The sequence below is a fragment of the Vulpes vulpes genome, unplaced genomic scaffold (assembly GCF_048418805.1).
Source record: "Vulpes vulpes isolate BD-2025 unplaced genomic scaffold, VulVul3 u000000899, whole genome shotgun sequence".
Classification (NCBI taxonomy): Eukaryota; Metazoa; Chordata; class Mammalia; order Carnivora; family Canidae; genus Vulpes; species Vulpes vulpes.
In genome coordinates, this window is record NW_027325780.1 from 3,545,311 (window position 1) to 3,571,971 (window position 26,661).

At 42.5% G+C, this 26,661-nt stretch overlaps 1 protein-coding gene across 1 annotated transcript in view; it reads right to left on the minus strand.

Annotated features, from left to right (window-relative positions):
• Positions 1-2,717: 2,717 nt before the first annotated feature.
• SHROOM3 (shroom family member 3) overlaps positions 2,718-26,661 on the minus strand; it is a 166,627-nt gene continuing 142,683 nt past the window's right edge. The window contains exons 7-11 of the mRNA XM_072745539.1: positions 23,931-24,824; positions 22,288-22,779; positions 20,263-20,413; positions 9,467-9,739; positions 2,718-3,716 (exon numbers count right to left, since the gene is read on the minus strand). Of these exons, the coding sequence (XP_072601640.1) occupies positions 3,348-3,716; positions 9,467-9,739; positions 20,263-20,413; positions 22,288-22,779; positions 23,931-24,824 (2,179 nt within the window). The 3' untranslated portion in view covers positions 2,718-3,347. The remainder of the gene's footprint in view (positions 3,717-9,466; positions 9,740-20,262; positions 20,414-22,287; positions 22,780-23,930; positions 24,825-26,661) is intronic.

Sequence of the window (26,661 nt, forward strand, 5' to 3'; positions counted from 1 at the left end):
ACCTGAGCTGAAATCATGAGTCAGGCGGTTAACTGACTGAGCCATTCAGGCACCCCAGTAACGAGCATTTTTAACAAGCACTCTTGTGGCTCTGATGCATATATTTTTTAAGAGACCATGATTAAGTGTCTGAATGAGCTTCCACAAGAAAAATGAAATTTTATTTAGAAATAAGAGTATGAAAACTGTTCATGTGTTCCTTTCTGATTTTAAAATGGTCTTTATCATTTTATACCATGCTTCATCCCAGAGTTAAGGCAACAATGAAAACCTTGTCCCTAATATACTATTTCTGCGTAGGACAGCCCCTTCATATTTGTCTGATCATTTTACACTTTGCTGGAAATGGAGTTCTTCCAGGCTGAAGTTCTTCCTTTCTCTTGCCAGTAATAAGGTGAATAAGATTCCTGCTCTTCTAAAGAAAAAAAAAAAAAATTCCAACCTAATAGAATAAAGCCAATAATGTGGAAAATATAAAGACAAAAAATATTTGGAACCATATAAAAATAAAAAACCTACATTTTCCTAGTACCCGGGGGGGTGGGGGGGGACAATATCTTGTGGAAGACACTTAAAATATAAACTTAAGATAGTACTCATACTAGGAACAACTGTGTTTTAACTTTTACACTTAGAAGTGATTGAAGGTCAGGTATTAACATGAATAAAAGAAAAACTGGGGTGTACCAGGCTGGTTTCTCTCTTGTATGCCTCACAGGCCCTCACTCCTCACTCCAAAAGATAACTTGTGATAATCTTAGGGGTTACATGCTTGCTAATCTTCAAGTATGAAAACCAGTTGGGCAAAACAAAACCTAAAATGTTCCTCTGGACAGAGGAAAAAATGTTTGGTTTCAACAGTGTCTCTTGGAAAAACTCAGACACTTTCACTATGGAACCTTCTGGCATTCTTTGGGGTTAGGCAGCCACCACAAGAAACCAAACAGCAGGAGAAAGCCTGGAATCAACCAGCATGTAGCAACATGCCCAGAACTTTTCAAGTGGCCCAGTAAGTTGGAGGCTTTCCAATTTTGTTGCAGGACCTTGTCCTTTCTTAGAAGGTCCCAAAATTTGGACTATTGCAAGGTCATCCCACACCTACCACTTCTGATGACACATGGCATTTTGGAAATGATCGCATCACAGGAACAATTATTGACTGCGAACAAACAGCTTTGAAGTCTTGATGATGTCCTAGGCATGTCCTGTTCTTTCAGGCGCTTGTGTCATGGCAAGCAGCAGTATCTGCTACTTTGAGGGTCACTTACTTTGATGTGTATAAATTAGAAAAGTGATTGAAGAAGACTTGGAAAGTGCGCCCAAATTCTTCTGAAGAATCATTTTGGAGAATGTTGGGAATGTGGGCAGCTTCCGAATCCCCCTGAGGAATTTCACTGAGAGCAGCTGAAGACATTTACTGGCTGGCTCCCACTTGTTCTGATGCAAGGAACCACCCAGGATTAACAAGACACAGTTAATTACCACCTGGAGGTGAGCTGGGGCTCCTGTGTTGGTCTAAGACTGAGGAAATGTCAGAGGCATTGTTTCTCTCTACCTCAAAATGACTACATGGTGTGGCTGCTTAGTGTTGCCACTGGTTCCACTGAGTCCCTGGAAAATGGGACCTCTGGATGGAAGAGAGAAGCTTTTGACAACATTCCTGGGACACAGAGGTGCTGTCTTTCCATACCGATGGGAGTCAGCATAAAACCTCCAAAAAGGAAAGCAACAGCTTTGGTTGATTGCTCACAAGAAACATCTAGATGGCCTGTTGCTGCTTCTAAGCTCATCAAAAGACATCCGTAAAAAAAAAAAAAAAAAAGACATCCGTATTGGGGACCAAAACTAGTTTTGAAGTTCTTAACCAGAAGATACAGTTCATTAAGTAATTAAAATATATTAGGGGAGAAAAGGGCATGTGGTCTCTCATACAAGTTTTATTCCCTAATTCTCTATATTACTTGCAGTACAAATTAGCAGAGGTGGCCACCAGCCATGGGTCAAGCACATGTGAAAACAACAAAAATCTAAACCAAAGCCTAGGATGCACCACCTGCTCTAAGTATTACGTTGTTGCCATCTTTGGCATCCATCAGCATAGCCTGGTCACTGACCTCCTTCCACCTCCTGGTCTCTTTAAATAGACTCACAACTTGGGGTCTAGAGTACCTTCCAAAAAGTCATTATTGTGAAGCAAAATCTTAGTCTTCAGATGCACTGTGCAAACTTGAGACTGATAGTGCAAAATTAGTCTTCAGATATTAAGAAGGCTGTTTTTAATGGTGGTTGACAGGCTTAGCAATTTAGGAAAACTTTTTAAAAAGTTTATCTCTGACAATAGGCTACAGTTAGCCCAAACCCCATGTAGAAGGACAGCATGAATTCAGTTTTAAACCGGTCTGTTTTCTGACTTTTCTGGTGTAAAGATTGGAGAGCTGTTGTTCTTCTTAGTAAAATTTAGCTCTATCTCCTCACCACAGTGCTAATGCCATGAAGCGCTAGGAAATGATGTGATAGCCATGTTGCACTAGACCTTCTTCCTGGGGAAGAGGTAGCATTCCTGTTGGTTGCAGAAGTAAAGTGGTGAGGACTGGCAGCAGTGGAAACTGGAGATTCCCCATTATAAGTTTTAACACAAGTGTAGAAGGTCTGCTCATGTTTGTAAAAATATGACAGACAAGCCAAGGGTTTAAGAAAAAACGTCTCCACGCTCAGTGTGACTATCTTTGGAATTCTTCATTTCATTAAGGTTTTCACAAAATAACAAAGCTCAAACACAATTGTCTACATCCACCACAAAACAGAATCAAGTGGTTAGCACACAAACATAATGATCTTTTTCATTTAAAAAAAATATAAATAACAACAATGTTCAAGGTTTTACAGTTTTCTTCTGTGTGTGTGTGTGTTTTTAAGGCTTTATGTTGCAGACCCTTTATTAGTATTTGTATCTGTCGTCAGGACACACTGCCCACAAGCAAGGAAGGCCACTGTGGATACATTCCTGGGGGTGACACACACTCATCTATGTTGCCTCAGCTTGTTAAAAACTAAACAATCAATCAGACGCCTTCCAATCAGTCCTCACAGTTTCATTAATTTTCCTTCTACTAGAAAGTGAGACTAGAAAGGGGTTAAGTTTCCAGCAGCATTCAAGCTCTCAGATCAACCATGTAGGGTGGTAAGGAAAAAAACTGGCTTTTTCCTGGGTAGAATTTTTTTCCTTTTCTCCAGAAAAACCCCAATAGCCCATAGAGTTTAAATGGTGGTTTGTACTGAAATAGCTTTCAGATTAAATAATGTTGAAAGAGAAAGGGTGATCTTTTGGTTGGGTCTTTTAGAAGAGGTTAAAGTGGAGAGGTTAATGTTGGGAAAACACCACTCAAAGTACACCTCCCAGCAGAAGCCATCTCACTCTCAAGGTCTGGGGGCAGAGCCAAAGCCCCTGCCTTGGGAATGAAATCTGAGGGGAGACTCTCCAGCAGACACTTGACTTGTTCCTGCCCTAGCTTGATCTTGTCGTCCAGCTTTCGCTGCTCAATGAGGAGTGTTGACTTCATTTTCACAAAATGCTGGTAATCCTGGAGTTGTTCCTCTGAAAGGTAATTGGCCAGGATGTCTAACACCACACGTTCCCTTCGGTCTAGGTTCTCCTTGAGCTCCCGGGCATCCTCGTGCTGTCCAGCCAGGACCTTCTTCTTCTCATTTAGAGAGCTCTGCTAGGGCAAAACAAACAGATCAGCAAAGGGCAAGAGGGAGGAAGGAAACTGTCTGCAAAGACACCTTTTACCACACTGTGAAATGTCCAAGTTTCTGTTTCAATTGTCACATTAGAGTAAGGAGACTGACTTCTTTGAAAATCAGTTTTTTACCCTTCTGTTCATGTATATATAGTTCTCTAACTTGTCATACAGCAGCTTTAAGAGAGATTATAATAAATTGGCTGGAGTAAAAGCTTGACTTTAGGCTTCTAGATTTAAAAAAGGACAAGTGATTCCACTTACATGAAGTCCTAGAAGTTACATGTGCCTATATGAGTAGACAAAAGCATACAGATACAAAGTAGAATGGTGGTTGACAGGAGCTGGGGGGAAGGGGCTAATGGAGTTGTTTAATGGGTATAAAGTTTCAGTTTTGCAAAAAGAAAAAGTTACAGAGATCAGCTGCACAACAATATGAATATACTTAACACTACTGAACACTTTAAAATGGCTAAGATGGCAATTTTTAGGTTATGTGTAGTTTACCATGATAAAAAAAACCCCAAGGGGGTAAAAAATGGCCCATCTTTAAGTTACCTTGAGTATTTACAAGTATTTACATTTATAGCAGTTCTCAAAGTGTGGACCAGGGGCAGAAGCATTTCCCGGGAACATGTTAGAAATGCAAATTTTTAGGCCTTGTTCCACCTACTGAATCCAAAGCTTGGGGCCCAGAAAACTGTGGTTTAGTAAACTTTCTAGGTAATTCTTCTGCAGCTGAAGTTTGAGAACCTCTGCCCTATCCACAGCTAACAATGGGAATCTGTTTTCAGTTTTTTTCAGGCCTATGAATCTAACATAAGAGAAATTCTATTTAACAATGGGCAATTGCATATTCTGAGCATTTCTTATACAAACCCAATGGTAAGGTAGCATGTTATCTTTAGGACTAATTTACTTTAAAATGATCTTTGACATGGCTCTAAAAAACAAACAAAAAAATTTATTTATTTGACAGAGCAAGAGAGCACAACAAGCAGGGGGAACAGCAGAGGGAAAGGGAGAAGCAGGCTCTCTGCTAAGCAGGGAGCCCGATGCGGGGCTCGGTTCCAGGATCCCGGGATCATGACCTGAGCTGAAGGCAGATGCTTAACCCACGGAGCCACCCAGGCACCCCTTTAACATGGTTTTTTATGCAACATGTTGACTTATAATGAATGTCATTAAATTTTTTTTCATTTTATATTTAATCATTTATACTTTTAAGGCCAACGTGATTGAGAAATATTAAAGTGAAAATCAATCAAGGTATGTCTTTAATTTTATTTCAGGACAAATTGGATATGTAGGCTTATGAAAGGCTGACAGACATGTCTTTGCCTTAATTCCCTTGAACTAGCCTGTCAGATCTTATATAATACAGGGGGAAAAGTACAAAGTTATAGGTTTGTCTTACAAATATCTCTATTTTCATGGCTTCCTTTCCCTAATGAGAAAAACACACCTGGCTGGCCCAGTCAGTGGAGCACGCAACTCTTGCTCTCAGGGTTGTGAATTAGAGCCCTGTTCTGCAGGGTGCAGAGATTGCTTAAAAAAAAAAAAAAAACTTTAAAAAAATATTTTATTTATCTATTCATGAAAGACACAGAGAGAGGGCGTGGGGGAGAGAGGCAGAGACACAGGCAGAGGGAGAAGCAGGCTCCATGTAGGGAGCCCGATGTGGGACTCGATCCCGGGACCCCAGGATCACACCCTGGGCCAAAGGAAGGCACCAAACCACTGAGCCACCCAGGGATTTCCCGCACACCCCCCAAAAAAAAATCTTAAAAAAAAAACCCCCAAAAACACAACAAACCCTTAGGGTAGTTGGATGGCTCAATCAGTTAAGCATCCAACTCTTGATTTTGACTCAGGTCGTGACCTCAGGATCATGAGACTGAGCTCTATGTAGGGCTCCACGCTGGTGCATGAAGCCTGCTTGAGATTCTCTCTCTCTCTCTCTCTCTCCCCCCCCCACCCCCCCCATGCACTCTCTCTTTTTTTCAAAAAAAACAAACAACAAAAAACAACCCTTAGGGACACATGCACCCCAACATTTATAGTAGCATTATCTACAATAGCCAAATTATGGAAGCAGCCCAAGTGTCCATCAATAGATAAATGTATAAAGATGTGGTGTGTGTGTGTGTGTGTGTGTGTATATGTGTGTGTATGTATACACACATATATATACACACACACACTACATCTGTATCCATTCATCTACACACACACACACACACACACACACACACACACACACACCAAGGAATATTACTTATCCATAAAAAAGAAGGAAATCTTGCCATTTGTAATGACACAGATGGAGAATATTATGCTACATGAATTAAGTCAGAGAAACCCAAATACCATATGATTTTACTCATATGTGGAATTTAAGAAACAAGCACAAGGAGAAAAAAAAGAGAAAGAGGCAAACCAAAAAACAGACTCCGAACTATAAAGAACAAACTGATGGTTGGGGGATAGGTGATATGGACGATGGGGACTAAGGACTACACTTGTCGTGATGAGCATGTGTGATGTATGGAAGTGCTGAATCACTAGCTTGTACACCTGAAACTAGCATTACATTGTATGTTAACAAACTGGAATCTGAATAAAAACTTAAACCTTTAGGGAGGGACTGAATCTGAACAAAGATACCTTTCAAATTACTGTAGAGAAGTTAAAAGCTAAAATCTCTTCCTCGGGATGCCTGTGTGGCTCAGCATTTGAGCGTTTGCCTTCAGCCCAGGGTGTGATCCTGGGGTCCTGGGATCAAGTCCCACATCGGGCTCCCTGAGAGGAGCCTGCTTCTCCCTCTGCCTGTGTCTCTGCCTCTCTCTCTCTGTCTCTCATGAATAAATAAATACAATCTTTATAACAAAACAAAAAACCTCTTCCTCTTTAAAAGATATGAAATATTTTATACATTGGAAATGTATAGAGAATTGATAAGCTCTGGGTATTATACTAAATGTCAGCAAATTGAATTTAAATAAAAATATATGGAGAATAGTATACTACCTGTGTACCCATGTTAACTGTGCCAATTCTTAACAGGAGCATTTCTCATATTTTCTTCAGATTAAAAACAAAAATCAGAGACTGAGTTGAAACCTTATATATACTCCCCCCCACACCACCCTAGTGATCTTTATGCTACATTTGGCATTTGTTGAACTACTTATTCGTCCTTTCTTCTTTTCTGTTTATACTTTCAGTTTCTTAATGATGACGAATCATTATCAAAACTAATATGGATGTATTTTGCATGTGAGCAAGCACATATTCATATTCAAGAGTGTATATGTGTATGTTTAAATGTTGAGCTGAATTTAGTTCTGGAACAACTCCTCTTTCCCTAACTAAAACTGGTGTAGTGTTCCTTCTCTCACGTACCTGTGGCATCCATGCCAGTGGCCAAACAGGAAACCTGAAGTTAGCTTCTGCTCTCCCCTTCCCTTCATCTAGCATGCCTTGCTAATTTAAGCTCATTCTCTCACTCCCTATTCTCTATCTCCATGACAGCTGCCATTTTAAATGAGCAGCCTAACACCTTCTTGCTAGATTCTTAGCTTAAGTCCCACTCCTTCCCATGCTGATTAGGTCATGAAATTAGTTTATGGCTCTTCCTGAGCTTCTGGCTAAAGTCTATAAAGTATGATCCACAAGGTCTTTATGACTGTTTTCTGGGCTGGATACTGCTTGCCCCTCCAGATTCACTTTTCTCAGCCCTGCTCTGTGTTTAAGGAAGGTTGAACTGTGCAGCCTGCATCACCTGGGTGTGGCCAATGGGAGTCATGGGCAGGAGACTGGAGGGAGGGAGGAGAAAGAACCTGGGGCATCTCTCCTTGACTCCTTCCTTACAGGCAGTGGTGCGGCTACGTTCACTTACCAAGGCCTCAGTGCTATAGGACAGGCACAGTTATAGTTCTGATGAGGACTCCCTTCCTCCTCCGAGTGATGCTAACCTTGAAGGAACTGGGAAGCTTCATTACCCTTTCTTGGCCTTCCTTACTCCTTCTCACACCTTCACTGAATTTTCTCTCCTTACCCATTTTGACTGAGCCTTCTATTTCCTGTCAATTTCCTGACTACACACTTCTCTAACATTTCTTGCAATTCACGATTTTTAAAAACCACATCACTCTGTGTTTTAGACCTGCCAATCCTATATATATATATGTAACTATTTACATATCTGTTTACCTATATATACCTATATATACCTATATACCTATATATATATATATATATATATATAGGTTCTTAAACATGCCATGGTCTTTCCTGACTTTGTCTATGAGATTCCCTCTAAATGGTGAAGCCCTCTCCTCTTAGTCCACATAGAATTAAATTCTTCTATACCATGTTCAAGTGTCACTTGTGCAAAGTCTTTCCTGGGCTCCCCCCATCATCTGAGAAGCGTTTTGGGGCTGAGTTTATCACTGTGCCATGGCATACTGGATGTATTCGCTGCTTCCATACTGGTTTTCCTTATTACATGGTGAGCTCTTTTGAGGGTGGGGCCTATGTTTTAGGCTGGTGTTCATCCCTAGCATGCACAGCACCAGATTTGGCAGGTGCTTGTTTGCTGAGTGGAAGGAAGGAGAAAGGATGATACCTTTGAGGCAGGCACTACTAGGTGATTTCTTGATAAGGAAGCTAAGGCTCAGCACATCTCATGAGGAGAGCATTCGCAGGAAGGAGAGTACAGCTGCAGAAAGTTCCTGGGTGCCCAGGCCCATTTCTAAGACCATCTAGACTTTTTCTAGTTGAAATTAGACATCTTCCCTTTAATGTAATATATAGGAGAAATAATTGGGAAATCCTTGATAGCACTGAACGAGAGATGCAGATAGGATAAGGAGCCAGAAAGCAAAGAGGCCTCTTGATGGCTGGAGTGCTTATCACCTTCTAGAATAAACAGATATGTAAATAGTTACAGCTCTATTTATTGTCTGACTTCTCTTGCTAACTTCCCTGGGGCCAGGCATGTGTCTGCTTTGTTCACAGCTGTATCCCATGAGCCTACTAGCATACATTAGACACCCAATAAACATTTGCTGTAAAGACGAGTAGGTAAAGAATGCTCTGTAGCTATGGAATGAAGTTTAACCTAGTGAATAAAACTTGGAATCTGCAGCAGGACTCCTCATATCTTGGCTCTATCACTGGCGGCCTGTTGTGAGGACCCAGTGAGCACTCAGGTACTGGGCAAAGATGGAGGACTTGAATGCTCTCCAGTTGCCACCACTGTTGCTACCGTCTTCTTCCTTCCAGTAGAGGGCGCAGTGGAGACACCTGCGTGCATCCTCACCAAGCGCCGGCAGCCCGGCATTGGCAGATTCCCTGAAGCTTGAGCCCATCCCATGTTCCTGTGTCCTCTCCTCAGTGCCAACAGTTGTTTGTCCCTCTCTCTTTTTCTAATGTCAATCCCCAGCATGCTTTGTCTCTTCTTTTTCCTGGGATAGAAAGGAAAGAGAAACTCTGGCACCTATAGTTTTACTCTCCTAAGTATTCCCTGAGCCTAAAGTGTCAGCATTACCTCTTGGCATGCTAGATGCCTTCTGTGTTTCCTGGTAACCTGTACACTGGACTCTCTCTCTGCCCCAAAGAGATCCTAATCTTCTCCAGAGAAGGGATCATGTTTAATTGTACCTCTCTGTGTATGTGGGTTCAGAGGAAAAAAGGTTGAACTAAATCGCTAGGCTACCTACCCTTTCTTCATTACTGGCATCTTCGCCAAGGCCGCTAAGGACGTTTTCCACACGGGCCAGGCGCCCGGAGAGGGAGAGCAGCAGGTTTACTACCTTGTCCAAGTCCCCAATGAACATCTTGTACTTGTCAAACTCATTGGGCTTGCAGAACTCACTGATCAAAGCCTCCACCTCTTCCCCCAAGGCATTATTGAGCTTGATGTCCATCAGCAGACTCCCTTTCGCTTCCTGGAGAGTCTCAAGCTTGTGGGTGAGGCTTCCAATGAGCTCGGCCTGTAACCACAGAGGAGACACACAGCAAAGGTTAGCCAGTGGAATTGTCAATGGAAGGAGGATTCACTTCTCCCAGCCACATCCTGTCTTTTCAAGGCTCAGTTGAAGGTCCCCTACTCTACATGGGCTGCCCCCCAATATTAGGCCACAATATTCTTTCCTTTTCCTGAATGTCTATACTTGCCTTTCTCTGATTCTGTGTAGTCCTCAGAGGCTAACACTTGACTACACATCACCTTGTAATGTTTCCCATAGCATTGTCATGCTATCTATACCTCTGCCTCCCCAAATGGCTTACCTCACTTTTTTTTTTTTAAGATTTTATTTATTTATTCATGAGAGACAGAGAGAGAGAGAGAGGCAGAGACATAGGCAGAGGAAGAAGCAGGCTCCATGAAGGGAGCCTGACATGGGATTCGATCCCAGGTCTCCAGGATCACGCCCTGGGCTGAAGGCGGCGCTAACCCACTGTAAAAGGCTTTACAAGACATGCTCTCTTTAGATCCTCACAACAATATCATAGACAGATAGGATAAATATTTCTTGTTTTACAAAAAGAGAAGCCTAGAGTCGAAGGGATTATAGGACTTGCCCAAGGTCAGAGAATGGAGCTGAATATTAATGCTAGTTACCATTAACTAGAGCAGTTACTATGTGCTAGACACTGTGTCAGAAACTTTACGTGGATTATCACATTTTGTTGTCCCAAAAATTGTGCAGTAGATACTGTTTTATCCACAGATAGGAAGTGAAGAAACACTTAGGTAAGATGATGAGCCAAGATGCATGCACCATTAAGTGGGGCTGCCCTGAAGTCAAGTCAGTCTGATTTTAGCAACTAGCCTTGTATGATCATCACATTCATTGAAACCTTTATCAGAAGTCAGCCCTGTGATCTTCCCACTGCATTCCATAGTCTCCAGTTGCCTGAACTATATAATTTGCCATCTTTACTGCAAATTTCTAGACATATAAAAGTTACATAAATATCTAATATATTTAACTGAAGGGATGAAGTACAGGTCTTAGTGGTTTCAAATTTGACTACATTTATGTTAAATGTCTACTACTTTGCTACAAAAGAAATTAAACTTTGATTTTTAAATTAGTTTTTCGTTTTTCTCTTAGCCTAAGGTAGCCAGATGGAGAAAGGACATCACTTTTTCTTTTGGTTAAGACCTATTTCTTTAACCACTAAAATGGTACCACCTCAAAAAAGATTTTTTATACATGTATTTAAAACCAAACCATGTGGCTTCAATTGGAAACTTGGTGAAAAAAGGATCACAATTTTTCAATGTTAGAGTAAATCTTCATTTTTAGAGGAAGGAAAAGGAGAAAAATAGAAAAAATTTTGACTAACAGAATTGAAGGGTCCTGAGGACTTTCTGTACTATTTCTTCAACATTACCAGAAAATACAGTCATCACAATGATATGGGGAAATATTTATTTCTCCATGATATATATGTTCATCTTGGAGCTGGACCACCAGAGGTACTCCAATCCTCCAGTCTAAGTAAGGTTCATAATGTCCTTGAAATGTCCAAATTCGGGATCCCTGGATGGCTCAGCGGTTTAGCGCCTGCCTTTGGCCCAGGGTGCGATCCTGGAGTCCCGGGATCGAGTCCCACTTCAGGCTCCCGGCATGGAGCCTGCTTCTCCCTCCTCCTGTGTCTCTGCCTCTCTCTCTCTCTATGTCTATCATAAATAAATAAATCTTAAAAAAAAAATTAAAAAAAAAAGAAATGTCCAAATTCTGGCTTTCATGGTGATAACTTATCTTCTTGACTTGCCTAATCCCAAAGGCTGGGAGAGTGACTAAAATATTCCCATCTGCTGCACTGTCTCATCATGGATTATAATCTTTGGCTTTCTTCAAGCTGTTTAGTTAAGATGAAGTCAATGCAAGGATAATTTTAGTCGTGGAAAAAGCTAAATACAAGTGGGAGAGAATATTGTTTAATTTTCCTTATGTTCTCCTGGAAAACTTATTTAAAAAACAAACTAACCACCAATTCTGGCTGGCAGGTCTGGTATTTGCCTGCTACACAACTGGCTAAGGAGCTTCAGCAAAATACCCAGCAGGATCTGATGAACCTGCATGGTGCTATCCATTCCCATGAAGAGAATAGCAAGGAGACTCGGATAGAAAGCAGTAGGAAAAATAAACACTGTCTGCTGTTACATCTTCAACATTCCTGCTGGACAGGGTTAAGAGAAGTCAAATGTCATTCCTGCTGCTTTTCAGATAGACAGTGAGAGAGGCTGACATCTGTATGAAGTCAGACCAGGAGTTTTTCCTCTTACAGGCTACATTTCCTGGGCTCACTACTCTAAGTGTCACAGGATAGTACCTTCTCATAGAAAACAGTTATGCCAAATCCAAGGAGGCAGGTGACTATGAAGCAACACTGCTATACTCCAACCTCACGAAAAGGCCTCTGATTATTCCAGCGTTGTGGGATCCATTTCAACATCACGTCTGGAGTAGTTTCTAGAAAAGTCTTTTGAAAAAGTCAATACTAGAGAGAAAAGAAGGTAATGGCCTCGTGTGTTTTCATTCTTATGACTTCTTTTGAGACTAGTATTGTGTCATTGGTTCTGGAACTTAAAGCAATTGTTTTGTTAATAATTTAATTGGTATTATTAAAAAAAATAATCATGGCTTCAGCAGCTGATATGTTAAGGGACAGGCATGCTGATTTTGGATCTGTGAATGAGCAGAGACCCTGTAGGGTAAGTCTGCCCTCCGCGTTGGGCTGAATCTCTGCTGGCCTCGGCTCACCATCGCTCTCAGATGCTTATGCCAGTCTGTAGCACAGAAAGGGTAGCTACCAAGCAAGCATGGCTCAGGGGGCAAGTCCTGAGCCAGGAATGTGACACAGCTCAAAAGCAATCAGGGACCAGGTTCAGCAGGCTAATCCTTTATCCTCTGCACCACACCTGTTTTGGTTTTCAGAGACATTGATACTGGTCAGAACTGCAAGCCTCTCTGTATGGGAGCTAATGTGTACGGGGAGTGGGGGGCTTGATGGTGTAAGGAGGAATGGAATCAAAGTGTCTGGCAGTGATGCAGGGAGGATTCTGTGGCATGAACCAATACACATTTCGTGGCACTCTGATTTCTGAAAGCTATCTGCTGGGCTGTAATGTAGTACACTAGCACACATGGACAAGCTGGATATGTAAGTTACTGAGCAGTCACATCAGTCACGCCTGGCCCAAATGGTGCATATTTGGATAGCATTTGATTTTTTTTCTAAGCCTTTAAGTTATGGAAATTTGGCTTTAAAAAAATGTAGCTAAATGAGATATAACTGAAGGCAACAAGGGAAAGTTGGCTGTACCAAACAACTGTTTCTCTGCCAGGCAGACCTCTTCAAAACAAACAAACAAAAAGACCTATCCACTTCTATCTGCAGAATGCACTGTGGGAGAGAAAATACCGGTCTTTTTTAGAGGGGCTTGTTTTAATGACATACTGATCTCTCAGGAGCTACTTAATTTGCAAACTCATCACATTTATTCTCTTCTCACCTGATATAAACTGTTATGGCACCCTGTGTGAGATGCTATTTTTATAAGGGTTCTTTCTCTAAATATAGTTTAAATACACCCTTCCTTCCCACCTTACCATCTGCTTGCAGCATCTCTGCTGGGCCCTTCTCACCTATTTACTACTGCAGGAATCAGGAGTCGAGGCTCTGACAGAAAATTCACCATCAGGCTAAGCCATTTGAACTTCTGTGCCTCCACTTTCTCACTCATGGCAAGGGGATAATAATATCTGCCTAAAACTTAATAATGTTTAAATATTAAGCTTTTTCTCTGTGCCAGGCACTATTTAAGTGTTCTACTATTCAATTACTACTCACCACAGCCCAATGAGATGGGTGCTATTATTATCCTGGTTTTACTAATGAGGCAAGTAAGGTGGATAGAGGTTATTTCACTTGCCAGAGCCACGTTGTCTGGCTCCAGGGGTCAGGCTCTAATCACTACATTAAAATAGCTGATAGGAATGTCACGAGACTCAAATACAAGGAAGCTTGTGCAAGCATTCTGGGAAATATGAAAGTACTGCACACATTCGAGTTACTACTTTTGTGTGCTATCATTAAGATTCAGCAACAGTCTGAAGAACACACACCACTCATTTTAGGATGATGTCTCTAGGGGAATACTCAATTTCTTCCCTGCAAGGCAATGCCACTTTGCCTTCTGTTCAAGGATTTGTGCTGACGCTGTTGTCAATCACATCACTACTAACACAGGTGGCCTCTGCTGACAGATTGTCTTCATCTCAAATAAATAATTCAGGACTCCTAGCTGTGTGGCTGGAGTTGAGGGGCAGAGTGGAATTCAGGCTTCTACTTAGTACAAATAAGGAAGATAAAGATATTTCAGCCATAGGCTTTGTGGTTCCTTCTTTCTCTGATTTTAAACGGGAGGATATAGGAGCACATGGTTGTTTTCTCAGCTGAACTGCATCCGAGAGAGAAGGCAGGGGCAATTTTTCAGTGACAGGAGTGGGATCAAACCTCTATCTCATGCTGTGTGACCTGAGCAAAACAGAAGGATCTTGGGGACTCAGCAGCCATTTCAAATATTCTCTGGCACATTTTCTGTCAAGAGTGGTTCTTTCTTTACATTCAGTTCCTCTCAGGAAGGCTTGTGATCAGAATGGTGTCCTATTTACTTAGTATGGTCTCTTGGTTCTGGGTGTCAGGAATCTCTGACATACAAGAAACAATATTGAGTTTCTTTAAATTCAACTCAGCCCATCATCCTCCCTCCCTAAATGACCTCCCTGCTTTCCCTATTTCAGTTATGATAGCCATCTAGGCCAGAAACTTGAGAGGCAGCCTTGACCCTTTTCTCTCTACCATACTCCATGTCTAATCTGTCCCCAGGTGCTGTTCATGTTGCTCCCCTTTATTTAAATCCATCTGTTTCTCATGGCTTACACAGGTATTATCACTTTCCTATAATAGCCTCCCAACTACCACTGCTTCCTCCCGTCTTACTCCACAGCTGCCAGAGAGATTTCTTTTTTTTTTTTTTTTAATTTTTTTTTTTTTATTTATCTATGATAGTCACAGAGAGAGAGAGAGAGAGGCAGAGACACAGGCGGAGGGAGAAGCAGGCTCCATGCACTGGGAGCCTGATATGGGATTCGATCCCGGGTCTCCAGGATCGCGCCCCGGGCCAAAGGCAGGCGCCAAACCGCTGCGCCACCCAGGGATCCCCTGCCAGAGAGATTTCTAAAATGCAAACCTGCTACAGCTCTCTCCCTCCTGGTAAATCCTGAGGAGGGGGAAGAGCTAGGAACTCTTGATGTTAGTCAAGATGGCGTATACCCACTACAGCCTCCCCCGTTAGCACAACTGACATCCCTGGACTCTGAAGGGGGCTCTGTAAAGTTAAGTATGGCAATGTGTTGGGGCAGGGAGCCAAATATGAAATACGACCCAGAATGAGGATTAATTTCCTGCCTTTTTTGCTCTAACTCTGAGCAGTACAGAACTGCACACAGGGTGTGGCAGCAAAATTCGGAGAAAAGCCCTGCCTTTGAAACAAGAAGACCAGAAAAGGGGCCTCTGTGAGCTAAGAATGTGGGAGAAAATCCTTTTAACCCTCCCTTTTCTTCTCCTAGCCTTGGCTTCCAAGAGTAGCTCTACTCCCCGAGCTGCACTCTGCAGTGGTGGCACAGGCACTGACAATCCCAAGAGAAAAACCCTTCTTTCTGGTTAGAGGAAGTGGTTTGAAGAGTGTGAGGAGAATTCCCACTAGTTCTTTCTCTTTTATCAAGGGTGGTCTCAGTCATGCAGAATAGCATAGCAGCACAGAGAACTTGTCTTTCTAGCCAGAGGCCAGGCAGAGGAGCTGCTGGGAGCCAGGGAATGTGGGGAAATAATGGCCAGGAGAGAGCTGGAAAGAAGATCCCCTAACTCTGTGTGTGAACTGCCATAAGTCCCCGGCTCACACTCAAGCTGCATGTGTGTAGTACAGACCTGAGGCAGCACAGCGAAGGCTTTGAGAATTGAACACAGCAGCTACCCAAGTCCCAGGCTAACCTCTGAATGGTGCATGTCTGGGACAGACCTGTACAACACAGCAAAGGCTCTGAAAACAGAAATAATATTGGAACTGGCACCCAGAGGTGGGATAGCACTCGTAGTCTAAAGCTAAATAGCTGCCTGCTAAAATGAAAACAAAAAAGGTCAATGTTCTGTAGAGGATTTTAACAGAACCCAGAGTCTCACAACATAATACTCAAAATGTTCAGGATACAATACAAAATTGCCCAATATAAAAAAACAAACAAACAAATACAAAACCATAAACCACAACAGTAAAATGTTGAGCAATTCCCAGGGGAAAACAATCAACAGGCACTAACTCTGACAGAACCCCAGTGCTGGGATTGCCAAGGCCTTTAAAGTGGCTTTTATGACCTTCTTCCAAAGTATAAGTAAAAAACACTCTTGAAATAATTAAGTTATTGGCAATGAAACAGACACTACAAAAAACTAACTGAATGGGGGATGCCTAGGTGGTTTAGTCGGTTAAGCATCTGACTTGATTTCAGCTAGGGTCATGATCTCAGGTCTTGAGATCGAGCCCCCCGTGTCAGACTCTGTGCTCAGCACACAGTCTGCTTAGGAATCTCTCTGTCTCCCTCTGCCCCTCCACCTGCTCAATCTCTCTTGTGCTCTATAAAATAGGTAGATAGATTAATTAATAAATATATAAATAAATATAATAAATAAAATAAACTCTACCAAAAACCCCCAACCAACCAAACAAAAGAAAAATTACATGGAAATTTTGGAACTGAAAACTACATATGAAATTAAGAAAATCACTGGCAGAATGAAGACAGACCTACATGAATTATTCAATTGGAACAGAGCTTCAGGGACATGTGGGGCAATATCAAAAGGTCTACTATTTGTGATACCTGAGTCCCAAAAGAAGAAGAGATGAGTGCATAAAAAATATCTTAAGATATAATAGCTGAGAACTTCCTGAATTTGGTGAAAAACATAAGTTTACAGAATCAAGAAGTTCGTAAATGCCAAATAGGATAAACCCAAAAAACCAGGACCATGCAGATCATAATCAAACTACTAAAAATCAAAGATACAGAAAAATTTTTTGAAAGAAGCCAGAGAAAAACAACACATTGCATATAGGAGAAACAATATTAAATGACTGTGCATTTCTCATCAGAAACCATGGGAGCAACAAGGTGGAATAATAATTTTAAAATTCTAAAAGAAAAGAACAGTCAGCCCAGCATCACATATCCAGTGAGAATCTCCTTCGGGAATGGCAGCAGGATAAAGACATACTTAGATGAAGAAAAACTAAGAGAAAGTGTCACCAGCAGATCTATTTGAAAAGAAATGCTGAAGGAAGTCTTTCAGGCTGAAAGGAAGAAAGACCACAGAGAAATCTGGAACTTGAGGAATGAAGAAGAGCAACAGAAATGGGCAGCTAATGATCTCCTGGGGAAAGCCAGTTCTGAGGAACAACACCTTCTTTTTGCCTCTTGAGATAAGTCTCTAAGCCAAAGCCTTTTGGCCTTCAGAATAAACAATCATGGGATCTGCTGAAGCGGATATTTGCCTAATAGATATGGTGGGGTTAGGCAAATAATTTAAAGTTCTAATTATTAGACTGTCTTTAGTTATGTTCAGACAATGAAAGCATTTCATACTTTAATGCTTACATTTACTTGGAATATTATAATCCATTATCTACAGTGTATACATAAAAATATGTTAAAGTAGAAGTCATTTCAGTCTAATTTCAATTTTTAAAAATATTAATAAATTTGGACTCAGTGAATTTCATGCCTAGAAATAGATCTTAGGCTATTAGTAACTTTAAATATTAGGCAATAGGGACGCCTGGGTGGCTCAGCGGTTGAGTGTCTGCCTTGGGTTCAGGGCATGATCCTGGAGTCCTGGGATCGAGTCCCACATCAGGCTCCCTGCATGGAGCCTGCTTCTCCCTCTGCCTGTGTCTCTGCCTCTCTCTGTGTCTTTCATGAATAAATAAAATCTTAAAAAAAAATAAAAAATAAAAAATAAATAAAATAAAATGAAATAAAATAAATATTAGGCAATAAACTATTACTTTGTGAAAATTAGTGAAAGGCTATACTCTGCCTTGGAACAATCTTGACCAAGCATCATTTTTTAAAATCACCCTTAGAAAAACTGGTTTTATATCAGGAAGGGAACTGCATTTTCAATTCTATGCTGAAAATACTAATAGATGCCTTCCACAACATCGTTTAAAACTTACATGTTTTCTGTTTCCAAATCAGATATGTAAATGCAGATGACACCAATGAAAATTCTGTCACATATGAATAAGCTTGTAGTTCATTAAAAACATCTTATAGGGTTCTCTACCACCATACAGTAAGATCTGAATTCTTTAGCCTTTCACACAAAGCCCCATGTAGCCTCCATCGCCTTCTGGCTCCTGTGGAGCCTCCCTGCCTCATCTTTTGGGATTTGTTTCCTTCCTGTGTGATCCTCTAAATTTGGTAGTTTCTAACTTTCTAACTGAGGCATAAGCCTTTTTGTTTGTTCTAACATTCCAAAATATCAAACTTCTGGCAGAGCCTTTCTTTAGTACACACATGTTCCCTATGTTTTTCCACGTCTTCTTCTGTGCCAATTCCTTTGTCTGGCATGTCTTGTCGTCTTCTCCCCTTGCCTGACTCCTTCTGACTCCTGATGACTTCAGTGTAAAATGTGGCAATACAGGTGTTAGAGCAGTTTTGTGGAAATAAAGATAATATGGCACTATGAAAAACACAGCTTGGGATTCCTGGGTGGCTCAGTGGTTTAGTGCCTGCCTTCAACCCGGGGCATGATCCTGGAGACCCGAGATCAAGTCCCACATCAGGCTCCCTGCATGGAGCCTGCTTCTCCCTCTGCCTGTGTCTCTGCCTCTCTCTCTCTCTCTCTCTCTCTCTGTGTGTGTGTCTATTATGAATAAATAAATAAAATCTTAAAAAAAAAGAAAAACACAGCTTAACAAGAAGTGCTCAGTACATAGCATCTACTATTATTTCCTGTGAGTATTAATCCTCTGTGCCTTTATATTCTTAATCTAAACATACTTTTGCCACATAATCATCAGAGTGAGAGGCTGATGATAAAGTGATGGAAAAGTGTTTTTTTTTTAAGCACCAAGTAACCTCTCCCACTGCTACTGTAAAATAGGGTATTTGTACATGCAAACAACAACAAAACAAAAACCTGTAAAATATTCAGTGAAAGGGGTCATGACAACTTGGTACCTGTAATGGTGTTTATATAGCTCCCTCTTTGGGATAAATATAGAAAGCGCGAGGATTTTTTCCTGACAGAGGACCCATTAATGGGGGCATTTGGCAGAACTGAAGTAAGGGGTATGCCAGAAGGTGTGCCATGAAGCAGGGGTTTACACAGGAAACTCTGGGCTGGGAGAGCATGTTACTGCAGTGGCCGCATCAGTGAGTCAGCCATGTGCTTGGGAGTCCTGGCGCCAGAGGAGCCAGAACAGTGGGTAGCAGAGGAATCCCCCTGATGGAGGTGCTTCTAAAATCCCTAAATCCTCCTGCCCCATGATGCCCTGCTCCCAGGGTCTAGATCCTGTGGTCTCAATCCACACAAAAACAAGACACACAGACTAAATGAAATAGAATCACGTAAGAGAGCTTCTCCTGGAATTGGTACCACTGAGAGCTACTTACATTCCAAGCTCAGCAAGAGACAAGCTTTAACAAAGAGTCCTTTTTCAGCAGGCAAGCCTGACTTGTATGAAGAGCTCAAAGCACAGTGGCAGGAGGCTCCTCTGGGGCTGTAGGAAAGTGGAATGGCAAGAACTTTCTCCCCTGCAGGCACAGCCTGGCTTAGATCTCCAGGGTATGTGGGAAAAGAGGGGCAGCATCACGGTCATTTTTTGAATGCTTTCCATTTGAAATTTCTGTAGGAGTATCAAATGCTAACGGCTAAATTCCAACATGTGCTTCCAAACTCTTCACTGGAGTATTGCAGAGAGAGTGGGGGAACCTAAAGATTAATTACCTTTCCTCACAAGTATCTTTTGCCAATCAGTCTTTTCCCTTAAAGTTTCTACATTTTGTAGTTTCCATGATCCTTCTGACCATGAAACATGAAAGGAAAATGACACAGATTGTGGGCATTGGCTGGTTAGCTCTGAGAAGAGTGTCGGGGTCTACGTTGGATTAAGAGGCAGGGCACTTGGGTTTTAGTCTCAGCTACGCAACTGAGTCACCTTTACTTTTGTCATCTGTAAAAATGAAAATGACAAGAAAGCTGTGAGAAATCACTAAGTGCCATGAAGTCAAGAGTCCATTGATGGTATGGGCAGGGCTGGTGATGTGACAGGCCCTTCTTCCTCTTCTGCCCTAAGGGGCAGGTAACCCTGCTAGGACCTTGGCTGTCTTTTGGGGGGAGAGCAGAACACAGGCCCCAATTCTTCCTTTACCTTCTTTTCATTGACATCCACCTGCTCCTCTTCCTCATTCAGCTCTTCTGGCATATCTTTGATTTTGTTCAGAAGTTCAGCCTTGGGAGCAGACACATTGTAGTAGGCAGGGCAGTTGACCAACATGCCCACGGCTTCCTTGTCTTCACTCCTGTACCATAAAGAACAAAAAAGTACATAGCACAGAAACTTCATCTCACCACATGCCTATCCATTTGGAAATGTGTAAAAAATTCTATTCAGTCCCTTCCCAGAAATTAGGATGAATAAATATTTACTAGTGAGTGATTATTATGCATAGGGCTCTTGATGCTGGGCAAACCTGGGCTGGAAAACATCAAAGGCAGTACTGGGAAGGAGACTGGGAGTCAGGCCTGTGAATCTGCCAGGTGACTCTGGGTGAGTCATTTCACCTCCCACACGTTTTCCTTTTGTGATAAATATAAGAACAGTAGTGACCCCCTATTGCACAGAAAGACCACGGGGGAGCTGTGACTTGATCAATGTGAAGTTATCTTGAAGGTGCTACACACACCTCAGATTGTGGGTTGTTTCCTACTCTTCCAGGTCACTATAATCTTCCTGATGCCTACCGGAATTGTTGCACCAACTCTTTTTCCTTCTCATGTAAGCATGATACCCCAGATAAACCTAAGAAATCTAGAACTTGCTGGTCAGTGAGGACAAGATGTGAAGTCTACTCCTCGGTTACACAACAGGGGTCTCGGGGCTGGAGAACAAACCTGGAATGGAGAAACCTATTACCTAGAGTTCTCTGTCTTACTGTAACCAAGCTGTCTTCCAAAGTATAGGGAAGATTCTACTAGCTGAATAAATGACTATGGAAGGGGGGTTAGGTTCTCTTGGAGAGTTGTTTCAATCTTGTGACTTTATTTAACACCTAGACCATCCATCACTTTACTGTGGAATAAGGAACCACAGAAAAAAGTGATTTTTACTAGTTTCCTGCTTGCTAGGACTATTCTTCTAAACAAATTTAATTCAGTTATTTGAAAAAATAGGGAAAGGTTTTCTTATGTGCTCCCCCACGTCACCCCCACCGATATATTCATTGCATTACAAACTGGCTTCTCAGGCATTTAATTAACCCTCACAAAGGCTATTTGCTGAGTCTCATGTACAACAGGACAATGCTCCTTTCCACCAGAAGATGGTGCATGCCACCCTTTTGAAATTGTTCCAGAAGGTCTCCGCTGCAAAAGTTATATGACTATTTCACTTCTAAATCGATAGAGAGAATGTAAGTTCTCAGGGATAATGCTAGGAAATGCTTGGCTAAGGATGTATTTGTAAGTTACTTTGGCCTTTCTACAGCAAGTGGTCAGAGAACAGAATGAATGGAAGCTCCTAAACTTGATGTACTACAACCATCCATGGTGAACTGATGACTGGTGCACTCAGAAACTCATTTTTGGGTCCTTTGTGGAATCTGGTAGATTGCCTTGCACATTTTAGGTACTCACTAAATGTCTGCTTAGCACATGACCCTGGATAAGTCACTTCACCTCAATCAGTCTCTGCCAAATCTGAAGAAGGAGGACCAGGTGACAGTTTAGGCCTCATATTAGGAAAGTCACCAACAACCTGTCAAAGAGCCTGTAAAGATTCCATAACTCTTTCCTTTCTCCTTCTCCCCCTCCCCCAAATCAAAACATACTATTCTTGTTAGTAATTTAGTTAGAATCAGTTGGAAAATTCTAAAGGGCAAGCCCAAATTTAGAGGAAATGCTGTTTTTATTTAGTCTAGAAGCCACTAACCGTGGAGTTCCAGTCCATCAATCTACATAGCTTTCATTGAAAATTAAAGAGAAAACAAAAACTGCTCTAAACCTTTCCCATAGTAGTCCTTTAAGGAAATCAAACATGTGAGAATATATTGCAATAACCCAGGAGAAATCAAAAGGAGGAAAAATAACAGACTGCTCACCCCTGTGGCTGGGGGCTGGGATGCAGCACACCACAGTAAACATGCACCATCAGGGTGTTACCAGGGCAGGGACTTACCTCTTGCCTTCGTATCCTGCACAGTTGATAGTTCTCTGCATGGCCTTTCTCTTTATGCTATTTTCCTTCAGCAAGTTAACATTTCGGGGAAACAAACCTTCCATCAGGTCCATAGTTGTCTTCATTCTGGAGTCTGGATCCAAGATGTCTGCCAGAGATTTGTCTTGGTGGACAATTTCCTTGGCCAGGGCCTCTGTTCTGATGTCTTCTGAGGTCTTCTGAGGGCCAGAACTAACATTCTTTTCTAAACCCTGAGTCCCACAGTCTGGGTCATGGATGGGAGGTGGCTGCCCTGGGCTTGGCTCCTGGCCAAGAGCCCCAGCAAGTTGGGGCAGAGCACCCATGGCGGAAGGTGGGCTGGTCCCGTTGGTCTCTGAATCTCTAACAGAAGTTTGGGATCTGGAAGCCGGTATCTGACTACCAGCCAAATGGACTATACCAGGAATGGGCCTTTCCTTGGCAACTGTCACCTTGGCAACTTTGCTGGAGCTGCTAGGGATATTAAAAAAGAGAGTAAGAGGAATCAGCAAAAGGGTAGGAAGACTAAGGGAAGAGTTTTCCCCACTGGGGCTGTCGCTTCTCACATGAGGAATGGGGAGGAGGAGACCAGGTGGTCATGCTCTGAAGTCATCCCACCTCCCAAACTGCAGAGTTCTCAAGAACTTTCTCCTTGGCCCCACAGGTGGTCACAGGGAAGTTGTGTGTTTTTAAGGGGGATGGATCTAGTAGGAATTCAGTTTTGGTTAATGATGCAGTGAGTCCAGAGCTTTCTGAAAGGTCCAGGCAAACAGGGTGCTGATAGTACATCACCCTTGTGATGTTTAGAGGGAGTTACCAGAGGCACAGTGTGTTCTTCTGGGGTTCAGAGATCTCTTTTCCCAGGGAGTATGTGTTGGAAAGTGCTTCTTCCCCATTCTTTTGGCTTCCATAGGTTTTCCTAAACATTACTGACCTTTAGCTCTGTTCTTTATCCTTTGCAACAGACATTGGAAAGAAAGCTGACCAGAGCCTGTGCATAGTCCAGCCTCTTTTTCTGAGTGAGGCTGCCTCTAGGCTAATCTTCACCCCCTTTCCTCCCTCCATTCACACACACACACACACACACACACACACACACACACACACCCCAGTGTGTACTTAGCACGGCCTGTGGCTAGGCAGATAAACTTGGTAGGCTCAGAATCAGGAGGCTCATTTACACTCAGAGAGAAGCCATATTTTCCAGTATCATCTCTATCAATAATAAAAGTGATCATCTTTCTTTTATGTCTTCCTCCTTTGTCTTCTTAACTGATTCAGAACTCAAGCAGGGAAGAAGGACATTACTTTTTTGGACCCCCTGAACTTATCATGTCCACAGAAGTAAACTACGCCTTTCGGTCTTTGGTGTTCGTTTTCAATACTCTTGTCCCATTGCTCCCAATGCTAGTACTGGGAACTAGGGTAACAACCAGCCAAGGTAAACAAACTGTTCTGCCAGTTTCATGACTTAAGCTTGTATGGAAAATCTCCACATCAGGGCTCTCTCTACTGCAACCAATGGAGGATCTGGGGAATCTGCAGTGTGAAAGTCTCTTACTAGAGGGGCTCCCTTTTTTTTTCCTCAGCAGGGGGCTTGCCCTTCACAGAGTCTGCCCACTTACCTGGTATGGGGCTCCTTGTAATCCTCACTGTCCAGCTCTGCCTCATACATAGCTTGGGGAGGAGGTGGAGGAAAGTCGTCAGAGCTATTCACTGGGGTGTCCTGACTCAGTGGAGGGGGTGGGGGTGGGGGCAGTTCCAATGTGAGACTAGAAGTGGCATTGGGGTACAAGTCCTTCACAAACACTTCATCATCATAGTCCTCCCGAGGTGGTAGGGAGGCTTGTAGGACTGACTCAGATATCCGGAGGGAGATCCTCCCTGGAGTGCTTGGGGTCCCAAGAGGCGTGTCTTCAAGAGTGCTGCTTGAGCTTGAATGAGCCTGCTGTGTTTTGTAGTGCTTCAGGTTTGCAAACTCAGGTGATGAGGAGCCCTCAGGGAGGCTATCCTCTCTGACTGTGTGGGCCCGCTTGACCCAAGGCAGGGCAGGCCGCTGAGATAGCAAGACTCGCATCCTTGTTGCCTCTTCTATGCCATGCTCTGGGCTGTTGGGCTCATGGCTTCTTGGACTGGCAGGCTGGACCAGGCTGTGACCATTGCTTCTGTGGGTCCCTGCTGGGGACAGAAGAGGCTGTTGCCCTGTCTGGCTGTCCCTTCCAAGCAGCTGATCAGTTGCAGCCTGTGAGCTAGAGGGAACAGGGGAAGGCAGAGCTGAGCTGAGTGGGGTCAGGGGTACAGCCCTGGTGTCTGTGAGATGCCCCTGCATTCCTGGGGCCAGGAGCCTGGGGCAAGGCATTGTTTTGCTAACTTGCTGCTGAGGATCTAGGGGTCCAGGACATTCACTGGGAACAGAGGTACCACCAACTGCTTTGCAGCCTGAGCCACGCCAGTGAGGGCTAGGATGCTGTTTGAGCAACGGCATGTCTTCGTGGCCTCTTTCTGAACAACTGAGTGACCTGGGGCAGAATACAAACACCAGGGTTACAGCTCAGAAGAAAAGGCAAATACTGAACTCAACAATTCATTACACAGATGGGAAAAGCATTTGGGGAAAGGACCCCAGGGAAGCTGCACACTGTCCCTCAGGCTGCTCCTACAAAGAACTAAGTTTTTTAAAAATGCCAGACAGGCATAACTCCTACGGGAAAATGTCAAATGGTAGACCTAGGTCACAAGGCATTTCCTTTTGTTTGCTCTCTCTCGCTATTCCCAACCTTCCTGCACACATATCCCACCTAAGGCAGTTTTGCAGAGCAGGCTTCAGGATATAAAAGGAAACATACATTTCTTCAGCCCCTTTCAGGACTACTTTGGGAAAAAGAGTGCTGCCTCCTTCTCTCCCAGTGTGATCCCCATGGGAGAGGTCTGTTTGGAAAGCATCTGTGCAGGTTGCTGAATTTGAAGGTTTTATTTACATTTTTCCCTTAGTCTCGAGTGTTTTCATTTTTTAAAATGGAAAGTAAGAAGGAGGGGGAGAGCCTCACTCAAGGAGCTAATCAGCAATTATCTCTAGAGCGAGAGATCAATAATAATGAGCAAATAGGGTACATGGTGATTTAAACACCTGTCCTCCATCTAGGCACTGAGGAAAAAACCCAATGATTTCTAATACTTACATTATTACATTCTAAAGGAAAACAAACAAAACAAATCTCCAGCACTGCCTGCTGCCACACATGAGTTAACGTGAAGATAAAGCCAATCTCCAGTAAACTAACCCTAATTTGAAAATTCCACACTTGGAGCTCCCTAACTGGTATGCAAGTGAATCTGTAGAGCAGATGGAACTTTTCATTTTACATATCTGAGTCCTGAGGGAGCTGTGGCTCAGTCCCCAGGCAGGGCCCCAGCACAGGCCTGCCACAAAACTGTCTAAGTGCCAGGCAAGGAGAATGCAGCATATGGAAGGGAAAGACAGCAAAGAACCAAGTTAGCTCTTCTCATGATGCTATTTTTTCTGTATTATAAATGCAGATGGTTAAGGGGCCCATCTCTCTCAGATGTAACCTCGCCCTTCCCCTGAAATATCCTTTTCATTTAGAGGCATTTTCTTTACCAGGAACCTCTCAAAATCTAAGATTGGCTATTCTGTATTTCTTGGTGGGTTCCCAAATGGGTGTACTGAAAACCCAAAGGCAGGAGATTCACCAGCTGCTTTCCTCCCATGTCCGATTCAGTTTGGTATCCTCAGTACCTGACAGAAAGTACCCCCACAGTAAATATCTGTTGGACAAGAAGTGTCTCTGCCCAATTGCTGTTTAGACTGGAGGATATGAACTATTTTTAAACTCCTCTAATAGGACATGGAATAACTGGAATCTGTTTTAATGGCTAACTTGGGTAACTTCATTTTATTATATTTGTAACTTGAGCCTTTTTTTTAAAGGAGAGACATCAAAAAAAAAATTCATCCTTTATTTAAAATAACAGCCAAATAAACTTTGATATATTGTCAGGTTTTTGTTTAATCTTCTTAGTTTATAGGAACCATATTTAAATTGTGTGTTTTTGAAGGTAATATTTAAGTTAAATCCTTAGTCTGGTTAAGAATGCTTCTCCATGGTGGTTGTATTTTTTTCAAGAACAAAGGATAGGGTAAAAGAGATTTTTGTTTTTGTTTTTGTTTTTTTAAGAGAGAGAGTGGGAGTGGGAGGGGAGAGAGAGAGAATCTTAAGCAGGCTCCACACCCAGGGCAGACCCCGATGTGGGACTGATCTCATGACCCCAAGATCATGACCTGAGCCAAAATCAAGAGTCGGACACTTAACCAACTAAGCCACCTTCACATAGGCT